Source organism: Lingula anatina, chromosome 8 (assembly GCF_051362555.1).
Source record: "Lingula anatina isolate TDL-2025a chromosome 8, LinAna3.0, whole genome shotgun sequence".
Lineage (NCBI taxonomy): Eukaryota > Metazoa > Brachiopoda > Lingulata > Lingulida > Lingulidae > Lingula > Lingula anatina.
The window spans coordinates 13,208,988-13,222,921 of NC_141774.1; the positions used below are offsets into that span (position 1 = coordinate 13,208,988).

Consider the following 13,934-nt stretch of genomic DNA (forward strand, 5'->3'; position numbering starts at 1 on the left):
TGAGTCACCCATGATCACCCAAAATGTTTTTAGGCGTCCATTTGTCTTTTCCAGGGAACACCCTACGTCTTTTGACCACACAGCAACAGCAACAGATGCAAACTCCCCCCATGAACAACTCCAACTCCCAGCAGCAGAACAACATGGGTAAGTTCACCCCCTCTCCTGGCTTAAGAGGTCAACATGTTGTATTTCTGAATTAACCATTTAATAACCATGTTCATCTCCGAGTGGGTTGTGTACACTTCCTAGTTATATTGCATTAGATGTTCACTCTTCTAGGTTGGTGGGACACCTGACACAACTAACACACTCAACATGCTGATATTGTGTTCAGTAGACTCAAAATTGTAGTTTACAGCACATTGGTATTTCATAATTATCTTTTTGAAGTGATGTATGGTATGCAGGTGAATGTGGAAAAGATTTCATTGGATTTCTTTATGGAAGTAGAACCGAGTTTAATTTAAAGGCCAAAAAAATAAGATAAGGGTCCTTTTGGACTATTTGTGAAACCTGAATGAAGTTTCTGAAGATTTTGTAGAGACTGAAGACTGGTAAAAAATACAAGGTGAGATTCTTTAGATTCTGTTTAGATTTTTAAGCAAATAAAATTCAAAGCATTGTGAATACATATTTTTGGTCTCTGGTCATTTGTGAAGCAGGTCTCCCAAGTGACAGGAACTGAATTAGGGGCACCTGTTTACTGAAGTCCAATCCACATCCACCCAGCATACCTTATTATCTCACTAATAACATCACTTTGTGGCATCATTGCACAATGTACTGGTGGGTTACTATGGGTGGGAGGGCCTAGAAGGATATTTGGACCCCAAAATGGCTTGCAGAATACCCCTCTCCCGCACTGGCTGCATTCTGTGGAAGTTTGTTCCATCTAAAAAGTTTATTTTCCCCATTCCACCCCCTTTTCCCCTCTGCACTAATCTCAGTTCATGGTTTAGTTCTCTTGTAGGTGGTTATACTATTCCAGTAAGCAGCAAAGTTCTGAGTAAACAAACTTCAGTAACCTCGGCCTTAACACCCAACCCCCTTTCCCCACCGCAGCTTACCTCCACCCCATCCCCGTGTATCAGTCACAGTTCACACTCTAGTTCTCTTGTAGGTGGTTACACCACTCCAGTCAGCAGCAGTTTGTTCACTCCTATCACAAGTAATCTGGGGCTAACACCACAGCAGCAACAACAGCAGCAGAGTGGGGCCAGCTATCAGAGCAATATGGGCTCTATGGGCAACCTCGGGACAATGGGCAGTACAGCAGGTGTGATAGGGACTGGTAGGTTTAGTTGGCTGCATGTGGGGAGGGCGGGTCCCGCGTAGATTGGGGGAGATGTACGCTGGCTGGCTGCTCCGTGTTCTGCGTCACTGCTGCCTTGTCTGTTATATTGTGCTATTCTTGGGGGGTGATGACTTGGGTGTTACGGCATGTTTTTTTTTTTTTTTTTTTTGTTTTAAGGAAGGAAGAAAGAAATGAAAAGAAGAACTGAAGAAAAAGGGGAGGAAACTTGTAAAAAGTCTTTTTAATGGGGGGGGGGGTCTGAATTTTCAGGTTTGTGAAATGCTATTGGTTTATGAAGAAGAAAAGAAAAAATTGATTTGTTTTGTGGTTTCTATTAGCTTCTGCCAAACTCTTAGCTTATTTCACGTCCTCGACCAATGCAGGTTGGGATGAAACTTGAATTAAGTAGATAGATAATTGCTGCCAATTTGTTTGCCACTGCCAAATGTGGTTGAATGTGGAAATGGCCCCATTTTTTCCCCACCCAAGACAAGACGGCAGCTGATCTAGGGGCAGTCCAGTACTAACCAGGCCTTCGCTGTACAACCCACAGACACTCACTAGAGCATGGAGGGGGAGGAGTATCTGTACTCTCTTACCACTGTGATGTACTGATACAGATTTAAGCTAATGATTTTATCATCCAACAGGAAAACAGTTGTCTCATTCATGGGGTTGTCTTGCTACAGAAACGTCAACAAGAATCCAGAACAGTTTACAGCATGAAATTTTGTTAAACATTTTTTTGCTGAATCAGAAGTTTGATTCATTCCTCAGCAGTGCTTTAGAAATAATTCAGGAAATTTAATGCTGTTTTAACATTTGGCAAATCTTTGATTTTTAATTCACTAGGAGGAAAATGCCCTTTTTTTACTCAGCTTACAATCAAATACCTTCTCACTTGTACTAAAAAAATTGATAAGATATACCACTTCTTATGTTACAAAGTATTTTCCCATAATGGTGGAGGGGGGTTACTGAAACTAGATTTTGGGGTAAAAAAAAGTACTGTCAACCGTTCTCTAGCTCAGTGTCTGTGGCTTCTACAGCATCATGTTTTCCCTAACTCTCTTATTTATGAAGTTAGCGTAGATCATAAAACACAGATTGTCAATGCCTCACCTCTCTGTTCTGCAAGACTCACTGGGTTCCTGTGAAAGATTCTGATGCTGAAAACAAAACACCTGCATGATATGGCCCATATATTGGAGAAAAAGTTTTTATATCGGAGAATGTATTGGATATTTGAAGGGAAAAAAAAGAATTATAAGGGATCCAGGTGAAATTCTTGTTGCCAGAATTCATCAACAATTTACTTTTAATGACGGTATGCATTTCCCATGCTGTTGAAAGACAGCAAATACATTGTTTGAAGTTCGATGTTTTCCCAATTGAGTGATGCAGATATAAAGAGGTTTCTAGGGCAGAGTTGCAGTAAACAACTTCCATACGGTAGCTGTATTTGTGGCCATTTCTTTGGTCCTTACTTAAGAAAGTAGAACCTTGATTGCAATCACCACAAATCACAGATGAAATTCGATGTTCCTCAATATGCCGAAGCTTGATTGCAATATCTGTGTGTAATCCTATTGAATGGCGCTCAGCATCACTGCTCTGACCTAGAAAATTGCAATTGAGAGAATTTCACATGGTGCAAGTTTGCATCTAGCTTCAAACTTTCTAAAGACAGGACTAAAAATTATGATGTGAAAAATGGTTTTGAATGCAGCTGCTAAAACATTGGAGCATATTCTCTGAAGTTTGTGAATTACAAATCTCATTTGATTATGTTTCTCTTGCACAGGAACCTGTACTGTTCTGATGTATTGGAGATATTTACATGAGATGATTTGTAAATTTCAAATTTTCTTGAGAGTGGGCTCTGGATGGGATTTGCTTTTCAAATTTTATAAATAATGTGTCCTGTTTTTTATATCATTTAATAATTTGTTGGATTTTATTATTTAAAAGAATGGCACAAAATTTAAATGAATCACCTTGCAAGTATGCTTGATTCAACTTTCCAGAAGAAATACATAAATGAGGATGCAAAATGTTATAGCTTTGATATCTGCTTATAAGGATGAATATATTTAATGTTTATCTTTGCAGACCTTTATTGACTGGCTTTAATGAAAACAAACCTCATCCACGTTTTGAGTGTATGTTTGTCTACTCTGTTGAAACTAACTACTAACTTGCCCAAATAACATGTAGAGTCATAGAGTATGACATATTGTACCCATGTTTAAAAGTTGGTACACTGTATGTATCCATTTGTTTACTGTATTCATGGGTACAGTATGTATTTATTGGTACACTGAATATCCATTACGTACAATATATCCACTACTGTATGTCCATTGGTACACTGTATATCCATGATATACAATATATCCACTGTTTATCCAGTGGTATATATTGGTACACTATATGTAAACACTGTATTTTTGGTATACAGAAAATAATGGGTGGAGTCATCGATTGAAGAATTTTGATAAAGCTGATATGGACTTTCATAAAATAAGAATTAAAGATTAACTTTAAGATGTGAGAGCTAAAAGTGCTTTGTTATCCTGGGTTTCTATAAATGTTGCTTGCCTAAATGAATGATATGTGATTCATCTGGCTTCTGCTGTTAGAAAATAATATTTGCCTGGCTTGGAATGCACAAGGGAATCAGAATCTGGGACAATTTATCTGTTGTATGTGTTTGTTAGCATGTATTAAAGACATCAACTGTTACAGGCTTGCCGAACTCTGGCCGTCGAGACTCGCTGACGGGATCTCTGGATTACAAGCGTCAGATCCCGTCAATGAGCCCCTTCTACAACACGGCTGGCCTGGGAGGGATCAATTCCCCCGCCGGCCCCATGGGACTGGTACAACCAGCGCAGTCGCTGACACCACCACCATCATTGTCTGGATCAAACTCCAGTTTAGGACTTGGTAAGGGTGTGGTCTGTATGATTAAAAGTTGTGGATGTGGGCAGTTCTGGCAAAAAGATGGGCTGATTTTAATTTTGTGTATTTAATAAGACAGAAACCTAAAATAGTTCTATGAAGACAGAGACAAATATGAAGTAAAAGAAATTCCTTAGCCAGAATAAGGAGAAAAACACATTGAGAGGGAGTGAGGATAAAACAAACAAATACACTAACCCATTTCTACTGGAAAAAGAAAAAAATATTTTGCTAAAAAAGTGCCTTCAGGTCTCTCCATTCTTAACCCAGTTCTTCAATGTTTCAGGCCTAGGCAGCAGTGGCAGGCTGTATTCCCCAGCCCCAGGGGCGGAGGCCAAGCTGCGTAATGGCAGCCTCGGCTCTGGGGGTCTTTTTGGCAACACCCTGTTCCCCAGCAGCAAGTCTGGGCTGCGTACAGCTAGTCTCTCCAAAGAAGTCACGGGGCGTAGCAGGCTGCTGGAGGACTTCAGGAACAACCGTATCCCTAACCTCCAGCTGAAGGATCTTCTGCACCATGTGGTGGAGTTCTCACAAGACCAGCATGGGTCAAGGTAGGTCAAGGTCAAGGTTGGTCAAGGTCACTGGGGCAGGTGGTTCATTCACCTTTCCACAGATAATTACGCACATGTGCCATCTATGTTATTCATGCTACATTCTGGTCTAGATATGTACATTGCTATTTCCAGTCAAGCAGATGCAGCTCCATTGCTGCTGGAAGTAGGCATGATCACACAACCAGAACAAATGGGTTAACTGTGTATGTCCTTTTCTGTGGAAAGATGCATTGTTGGGGTCTTATTGTTTTTGAGCCTGGTGTTAATGCATGACAAAAGATTTACAAGTTGGATGATTTACTGTAAGCATATACTTTCTTCAAACATAGTAAATACTATTGCATGGTTGTACTTTATCCAACACTTTGTCATCCATGTGAGCTGGACTTGTTCTGGCTTTACTTGGCTCTGTCTTTGTGGCGTATGGGAGCTGAATACCCCCACAAGGGGTTTGAGGCATATTCCCTTTCCACAGTGTTGGAGAGTAACCAAGTCCCTGGTCCTCTGTGACTGGTGTGGACTGAACCTTGCATATTCCATCAACTTTCTGTAGTCACTAGTTGACCTTGACAGAGGAGAAAGACCATGCAAGGTACATTTCATGTCTAGGGAAACAGACATGCTGAAACTGTCAGTCCGATCGGTCATGACCGACAAATGTTTTAAGAACCACAATTTTGAATTTACAGTCATCATTCGACATCCTTCACTAATATAATTATATAAAACCCAAAGCATTTTCCCCCTCCATTTCAAACCTTTCACATTCACAAACAAACTAAGCTACCTAATCGTACTGGTGGTATCTGTCTCAAACGAATAGGGCGATTTTCAGTCCAACAAAAATCCATTCGGTGCAACAAAATTTTTCATTACTGCCGGTCCAAATGTCTGGCCATTCTGAAAAGTTTTCAGCATGTCTGGGGAAATAAGATAAATTTGAGTAAGTCTACTCTCTACCCCTTTTGTTCAGATTGTAGTGAGCTTTAGGCTTATATAAACCAGAAAGGTGAGTAGTGACACCTCTGATTACATTGCCCAGTATCCTTAACCACCATCAGGTTATCTAGCTATAATGCCCTCTTTAAGTTTAAGCATTATAAATGTCCTTGTGAATGTGCATGTTTCTCATATTTTAATTATCTTCATTAATTAATGTTTATGATTGTGTTCCGTCAGGTTTATCCAGCAGAAACTGGAGCGTGCCACGCCCGCAGAGAAAGCCATGGTGTTCAACGAGATTCTTACCGCAGCCTATAGCCTGATGACGGACGTGTTTGGCAACTACGTGATACAGAAGTTCTTTGAGTTTGGAACCACGGAGCACAAGCAGACCCTTGCGCAACGTGTGCGCGGCCACGTGCTCCAGCTGGCCCTGCAGATGTATGGGTGTCGTGTGATCCAGAAGGCGCTGGAGTCTATACCCCCTGACATGCAGGTGAGGACAGACACCTGTCTTACATTGAGGCCCTCTTCACATCCAAGTGGTGCAGTTCTCTGTATCACACCAGTTTGACTGGTACCAAGTTGCAGTTACGAGAGAGAGGGTTTTACTCCCTTTCCCAAGCCCCAGTGTACGGATCAGAATTAGGTGACTGTTGTACAAAACACTAGATGGGCTAAGTTGGCATTGTATCATTCAGCTTTTCACAGATAATGACCGTGGTTGTGGTATCATGCCTATTACTTTGATGGCTTGCATGATAAACCCATTTTGCGCATCACTGGAAACTGGCATGACACCTCAACTAGCAGAAATGGGTTCATTGTGCGTGCAGATCTCTGTCTTAATCTGTGGAAAGCTGAATACTGGACTGATACAAAAATCTGTACTTCCTGATGTGAAGAGGGCCATACCTCTAGTCTCACTTTCAGTTGTTTATATATGGTAACTTTCCTGCAGGATCAACCACAACAGTTCTGTTAAGAGACTAAGCATATCTCTCCGTGTATTTCTTTTTATAGCCTTACCCAAACAGTGTAGCATATAATCTCATGTCCGCCTTGTGTTCAGTGAAAAAATACATAAATAATTTTTGTCATGCCTTCCCACAGTACACTGAAACCTCTAGACATCTCTGTGTATATATCTTGTCATGCCTTCGTGGTGTACAGTGAAAAATATCAATATCTAAATGTATTTCCGCCATGCCCTGCCCAACAAGTAAACTGTAGCATATATCTCTTACTTATTTATCTTGCCCCATCAATGTGACCAGTAGCATATGTCTCTCTATATATTTCCTGTGGTACGCAGCCTCACCAGTGCGTTGACATTGTCGTGTCACAGGTGGAGATCGTGAAGGAGCTGGACGGCCATGTGCTGAAGTGCGTCAAGGATCAGAACGGCAACCATGTGGTGCAGAAGTGCATTGAATGCGTGGAGCCCAAGCACCTGCAATTCATCATTGATGCTTTCAAGGGCCAGGTAATTAGATGTAATAGCATTGTGGTCATATTTGTTGGGAATGTTTTTGCACAGTTTTTTTATTACATTTAATTTCCGTCTTCATCCGTGAAGATACGTGGAAATTAGGGAAAAAATAAGTCTGGCAATGAAATTAATCATATATATATATATATGATGGGAATATTTAGTAATGGGTATATGAAGTAAGTAAATAGTACAAAAAATCACTCATTTTTGCATGAACCACTGTCACTTTCTAAAGAATGTTAAATGATGTGCCATCATTAGAAAATAAGATTTATTTTGTTTGTGTGTGTGGGGGGGAGGTGAATTAAATTAAAATAAATAATATATTTTTGGAGGGAAAAATATTCTGATTTTATGTTGATATTTGAGCAGGTGTTTGCTCTGTCCACCCATCCTTACGGCTGCCGCGTGATCCAACGCATTCTGGAGCACTGCGTCCCAGAACAGACGCACGGGATACTGGAGGAGCTGCACCAGCACACAGAGCGTCTGGTGCAGGACCAGTACGGTAACTACGTGATACAGCACGTACTGGAGCATGGCAGCCCCGAGGACAAGAGTAAGATTGTGAATGAGCTGCGCGGGAAGGTTCTGGTCCTTAGCCAGCACAAGTTTGCCAGGTAAGAGCATATTCATAACAACGGACTAACAAGTCCCTGGATCAAATATGGCGACCCATTTAAAGCTTGTCACTTTAATACTTATTAGATGCTAAAAATTCCCAGCATGGATTGTGCAACAAATAATCAAGTGGGTCAGCCATATTTAATCTGCGGATCTGTTAGTTCGCTGTTCTGAAAGCACTTTCAGAGGTGATCTATCAGTTGGTGAAAATGGGTTTCAACTACCAAAATGTTGCATTGAAAACATAAAAAGCATTTGATGTTGAGGTGCAAGTACATGAATTATCAATAGAGGAAAGGAATATTCTGCTGTTGAGTGCCTAAGGTATGTACAGGAATGTTCTTTCATTAACAGTAATGTGTATTGGATCTTAAACCAACCCAACACTTGGTCATCCAGGTTAGCTGGACTTGTTCTGGCTTTACTTGGCTCTGTCTTTGTGGCGTGTGGGAGCTGAATACCCCCACAAGGGGTTTGAGGCATATTCCCTTTCCACAGTGTTGGAGATCAACCAAGTCCCCGGTCCTCTGTGACTGGTGTGGACTTAACCTTGCATATTCCATCAACTTTCTGTAGTCACTAGTTGACCTTGACAGAGGAGAAAGACCATGCAAAGTACACTTATTTATTTTGTTGAAGAACAAATCAACTTAATTATGTCTATTGATATGATTTTTAAATCTGTTAGTATCGTGACCTTTTGTCCATCAATGCATCACTAGAGTGCTAGTCCAAGTTTTTGACTTTTGTCCATCTTTTGCAACTTGCATATATTCTCCTGAACATAAACGCTCACTTTGGTTCTTCCAATGAAATTGCCATTCCCTGTATATATGAGAGAGAACAGCTCAGGTAAAGTTATTCTTCATCCTATATTTCAGCAATGTGGTGGAGAAGTGTGTCTCCCACTGCTCCAGGTCAGAGAGGGCCATGATGATTGATGAAGTCTGCAGCATGCAGGATGGGTAAGCTCAGTTCTAAGATTGACCAGTAAAAGAGGCAGAGGTGTCTTGGAATTATATGGATATTTGGGTGTCATATTTATGCCCTTTCCACCCCTTCCTTGCTGGCGCGCTCTCTCTCTCTCTCTCTCTCTCTCTCTCTCTCTCTCTCATTGAAATCGCAATGACTGTTAATTGTTAAATGTTAGTTCCAGTATCACAGTCATTCATCTTTATCATTCTTATCCTGCTGAACAGCTCAAACCATTCACTCGTTTAAAATTGAGTGAACAGACGAAACAGGTAAATCATATATCTGGATCTGTCATAAATGAACATTTTCTGTCCGTCATTCACATGTTTGTTTCACTATGTCCAATTCCTCATACAACACCATGATGAGGTATCCGTTACGTTCATTCACCTGTATGTATATATATATACATTTCAGGGTGCACAGTGCCTTATACACCATGATGAAGGATCAGTTTGCCAACTACGTGGTTCAGAAGATGATCGACGTGGCGGAGCCGGCACAGCGCAAAATTCTGATGCACAAGATCCGTCCTCATGTGTCCACGCTGCGGAAGTACACCTACGGCAAGCACATCTTGGCCAAACTGGAGAAGTATTACATGAAGAACAACTCCGACCTGGGACCCATTGGATTGCCGCCAAATGGAGGGATGTAAAATGGAGAAACTAGTGTGAAGGTTTTGTTTCTTATATGAGGACAGCATTGCACTAGATGCGTGTGCCCCTTAAATAATTGAACTTGTGCAACCAGTGCTGTTATTTTTTTTCTTCAAATGTTTCTAAGTACGTGGCTAAATCTTTTCCTATAGACATTTTGTTTTAACTTGGTATGTATACAAATATCTTGGTGTCGGCTTTTGTTTTGGTCAGGAGAAATGCAGTTGAAAGTGTGCAAATATCGCTGCAAACTGTGCATTTGTTTTTGCTCATTTTATTCAATGGGTGTTTTAATTAATATTTTTCTATTTGTAAATGAGAAAAGTTTTGTTTTATGAAATGACTGAGGTAACCTTACAATATGTACATGAAGTGATAGATGTTGCAAAGGGCTTAGTATTTTGCACTTTTTGAAATGGAGCTTTTAATTTTGTGCAGGTCTGTGGATATTTAGAGTTCTTTTTTTTTTTCTTGGACGACTCTCTTTGTAAGCTTCTCTTGATATCTCATTCATAATGTACAATTACGAATCACACAGCAACACTGGATATGTACTCCTTGTAAAGATGATGAAATCACTTGTAAAATATGTAAAATTTTGTATATTAGTTGTATAGTGTATAGTAAGGAATTTCAACAATTCCTTTTTGTATTCCTCTTTGCTTGATCTTGTAATTAGGTCATGACCTTGACCTACAGTGACCTCTCTTGCACAAAAATTGTTTTTTTAGGAAAGCGCAGATCACTGACAGGGGAGCCAAACAATTGGTAAAAATTGTATAGGAGAAGCTTTTTTGTTCTTGTTTTAATTCATAACTTGTAATGTGCTTTCCCATGGACTACTCTTTTTCTCACAGACAATCTTGAAAATTTGGGGTAACCAAAGCCCATTGGGACTCTGCTTGCTTTTGCCCATCACTTATGACAGCTAAGGCACCAGCTCCTATTGACCTTTTTTATATAGATCACAATATACCTATATTCTTACTACATGGTTTTGAAGATAACGTTGAGAGTAGGAGAAGGTAATTCATCTGTTTTCTTTTTAAATTGCTACGTAAGAATTTTTTTACTGATGGCTGTTTGAAGATAACAAAAGCTAGCTCAGAAACACTTAGTAGTATGGCTGTCAGCTTAAGTGGCAAAAACAGCATACATCACTTCATTTATAGATGGTAAATTCTAGTTACCTAAATTGTGCCAGTCATTTTTGATAGTGAAAGCAAGTTTCTGTCACATGATCCCTCAGAGAAATGTCTTGTTATGCCATGAGTTTGTACACAATTTCCATCTTGGGTCCTTTTATTGTGGGTGATTCACTTAATTCCCGTTTCCAAAGATCAAGAAAATCTTACATTGTAAGGGAGCCTCAGTCATTTCTACTCATAACTCTTCGGCTTTTATTAATATTTTATTTATTTGTTTATATTTGTAATTAACCAAGCTGCATTGTAAATGGGTAAATAACTGGTATATAGCTGTATAAAGGGAGTTTTTGGAGATATTTTTCATACTATTTGGGGGTCTGTATAAAAAGAAGTATAAAACTAACTACCATGAATAGGAATTTACCATGGCCACTGTGCATAATGTACAGGGCTTTGAAGGGTTCCTCTGTATAATCTGAATATAGTTACATTGTATCAAATTGTATATGAGACTGTTACCTGCTCTAGGTTAGCAGCGTGGTTGATGTTCTTATTTGTATCATATTGTAGCAGTGTGTGATTTCTAGGCTTGTGGTTAATACTTTTATATACGAATATATGTTGGGGTGTTGAACAATGTGAAAAAAAAATGCTTCAGAAAAAGTGGTCAAGCTATATTTAGGCTGTCCGAATTATACTGAGTTGGTCACTTTTGGCAGCCAGTTTGGAAGTAGTAGGTAGAGAGATATTTTTCCCATTTGGTGAAATTGTAGGCTCACATTATATGATATTATATTGGTGTATTTATTAGTCCTATTTCAATAAAACATCTAACTGCTTTGCAAAGAGATGTGTTATAATGAATAGTTATAGGTATTAATTTTGGAAAGTTGAGTGATTTTTCATTATTGTTCAGTGTGTGTAGCATTTATACATATAAAATATAAAACACTGGTGTGTGGTGTTTTTACCAGGGGAATGCTTTGTTTTCCATGAGTGAATTAATTGAATATCACTGCCTTAGGCAGATCATTGTAATGTGAATGCTATTATATAAAATCTGTAAAGATGTAATAATATTAAAATAATGATAATTTCATAAATACATAATGTATGTATGTATGAGGCATTGTAAAGAATTCACGTAGCTTGGCTAGTAAAATTGGTAGTCGGGCAAATTTGTATATATAGAGACATAAAGGGAGATGCAATGTCGAACCTGTTTTCACCTTAAATTTTGGATTAAGGCGCATTGGACGTATTGCTTTTCTCTTTTGAAACTTTTTGCAAATTGCACTACAAATTGAGCTATATGTATATTAGATAAGATATGTTATTTTACCTTTGAAGAAAATGTCTGTAGAATTAATCATCATTACGTCCTGTTGCATGTGGTTTGGCAGAATTTAACAATTTTTTTTTTCTCACATGTGGTCCTGTTTTTACTGGCCATACTGTTAGGTGCAGGTAAAGAGCTGTTATAGAGAAAGAAAGAATGGCTGGCAACTTTTGTTTTGTGTATGATATGCTTAATATGTACTTCACCACAATTTGTACACTTCACTCTTGTATCCATTGAAGCTTCAATGTTGATTGTACTATATGTATTATGATGACGATTGTACTTGTATGTATATTATGTATAACCAGGTTACTGGCATCAACTCGCAGGGGGCCTGGCAACAGATGGCGCTGGTCACACTTCACCCAATCAGCTCAGCTTTTCTTTCCGAATGATCTTAATATATAGTTCATGGAAACTTCGGTTCAGTAGTGGTAATAGAACCTTAGTTAATGCTCGGAGATTTCAGTGGTTGAGTAAAATGACCACCAGATGGCATCTTTCCTCCAGTAGGTGTCGCCCTTTTCAAGAAAAGCCGAATCCAGTGTGCCACCCTGACCTCCCTGGCTCATCTCCTTCCACTTGTCTGTATAGAGAGGCCAGAGCTGTACAAATGTGTAGAAACCTTGTGTATAAAGGGGCAGCAGGTGCCCCCACCCTGGCTGCCTGCCGTCCATGTGAATGTGTGAATATCTTGTAAAGAACAAATAATTTGACTGTATAGTGTAAAGTTGCAACCTTGATCTCTGGTCATTTACAATAGGGGGAGCTCACGCAGGAAAGATGGGGTGGCACAGCCTCGGTGTAATGTTTTTTCTTTTTCATTGGGAGATATCATGGGAGCTTGTGTTATATTGGAAATGGATAGCTGGGGATGATTGGGGAGAGACCTTGTGAAAATGGAAAGGGAGAGATGGGATTGTGATTGGTGTGGAATGCTCTCAAAATCTTGATTTTGAGGAAATATTTTTGAACGTAAACTTGGTCCGGGGAAATTATTCCAAGGGTTTCATGGCAATGCTGTACTATGATTGCCCATACTAAGGGCATGATGTTTGCATTTACTTGGAGGAAAAAAGTCAAGATCTTGTGAAGTATGTCAGTCCCTCTCTTCCCCATTTCAGATGTTGAGAAACAAAGGACCCAATCATAATCTTGTTACATGCAAATCAAGCATTATACAAGGTATACAATACACGAGTCTTCAGTGCTTAACATCACCATTGGCCAGCAAGGTACCTGTTACATAAACTTGCTAACCAGAGGTCTATCCCTAAGTTATCCCTAGGGGAGGCTACCCCTGTTTGTTGATACCAGTGACCACAAGCTGTATGTAAATGTAGCATGTTGTAGGAAAAAAGATCCAAAGTACTGTAGATTTTTTGTTGAAGAACTCTGTATATGGTGTACAAAGCTCATCAGACCCTACCCTCTTACTGGATGAATAAAAATGGGAACGGGCACTATTATAAACATTGAAGAATGGTCCATTGTATAATTATTGCATTCTGCCCTTTCAATGTTTTGCTAGTATAAAATAATCTTTCAAAGCATCAGATTGTGTTGTTTTTGTTGCCTCTTCATTCTGTGGACTTGGTCCTTAAAACTTATCAACCCCACTACCTGTCTATCAGGGTCACAAAAGTATGTGCACTTTTCTCGGTGCAGACAAGTACCATCATGTGTCGGGAGATAATATATCAGTGAATATCTAGTGAACAACCGATCTGTGGTCCTGGTAGAGGGACATCAACCCACTGGCTTTTGGAGTAGGGACTGCTGATCCAATATACCAGTTTGTAAAACGCACTCAGCTGACAAAAGTTCGTCTTTACTAATTACAGTAATTCAAAAATACAGTTCAGCAGGTTTTATATATTTTAAACTAGAAAAGAGGAATGTAGGACTTGGCTTTTGGTGTAGTGCTGCTCCAG

At 39.5% G+C, this 13,934-nt stretch overlaps 1 protein-coding gene and 2 non-coding genes across 7 annotated transcripts in view; all 3 read left to right on the forward strand.

The window, feature by feature from the left end:
• The window catches only part of LOC106159199 (pumilio homolog 1), a 32,406-nt gene extending 18,850 nt beyond the window's left edge, over positions 1-13,556 (forward strand). For 2 of the 5 annotated variants that reach the window (XM_086994728.1, XM_086994731.1), the window contains 9 exons: positions 55-147; positions 1,124-1,294; positions 4,046-4,246; positions 4,548-4,812; positions 5,995-6,253; positions 7,073-7,243; positions 7,625-7,872; positions 8,758-8,841; positions 9,269-13,556. In XM_086994728.1, coding sequence (XP_086850854.1) covers positions 55-147; positions 1,124-1,294; positions 4,046-4,246; positions 4,548-4,812; positions 5,995-6,253; positions 7,073-7,243; positions 7,625-7,872; positions 8,758-8,841; positions 9,269-9,509 — 1,733 coding nt within the window. In that variant the 3' untranslated portion in view covers positions 9,510-13,556. The remainder of the gene's footprint in view (positions 1-54; positions 148-1,123; positions 1,295-4,045; positions 4,247-4,547; positions 4,813-5,994; positions 6,254-7,072; positions 7,244-7,624; positions 7,873-8,757; positions 8,842-9,268) is intronic. The other 3 variants (XM_086994730.1, XM_086994729.1, XM_086994732.1) reach the window with 3 other exon arrangements.
• On the forward strand, positions 5,173-5,415 carry LOC112041406 (small nucleolar RNA SNORA73 family). The gene has a single exon (XR_002886227.2). It is a non-coding gene; the product is annotated as a small nucleolar RNA SNORA73 family (small nucleolar RNA).
• LOC112041408 (small nucleolar RNA SNORA73 family) lies at positions 8,257-8,499 on the forward strand. The gene has a single exon (XR_002886229.2). It is a non-coding gene; the product is annotated as a small nucleolar RNA SNORA73 family (small nucleolar RNA).
• Positions 13,557-13,934: the final 378 nt, after the last annotated feature.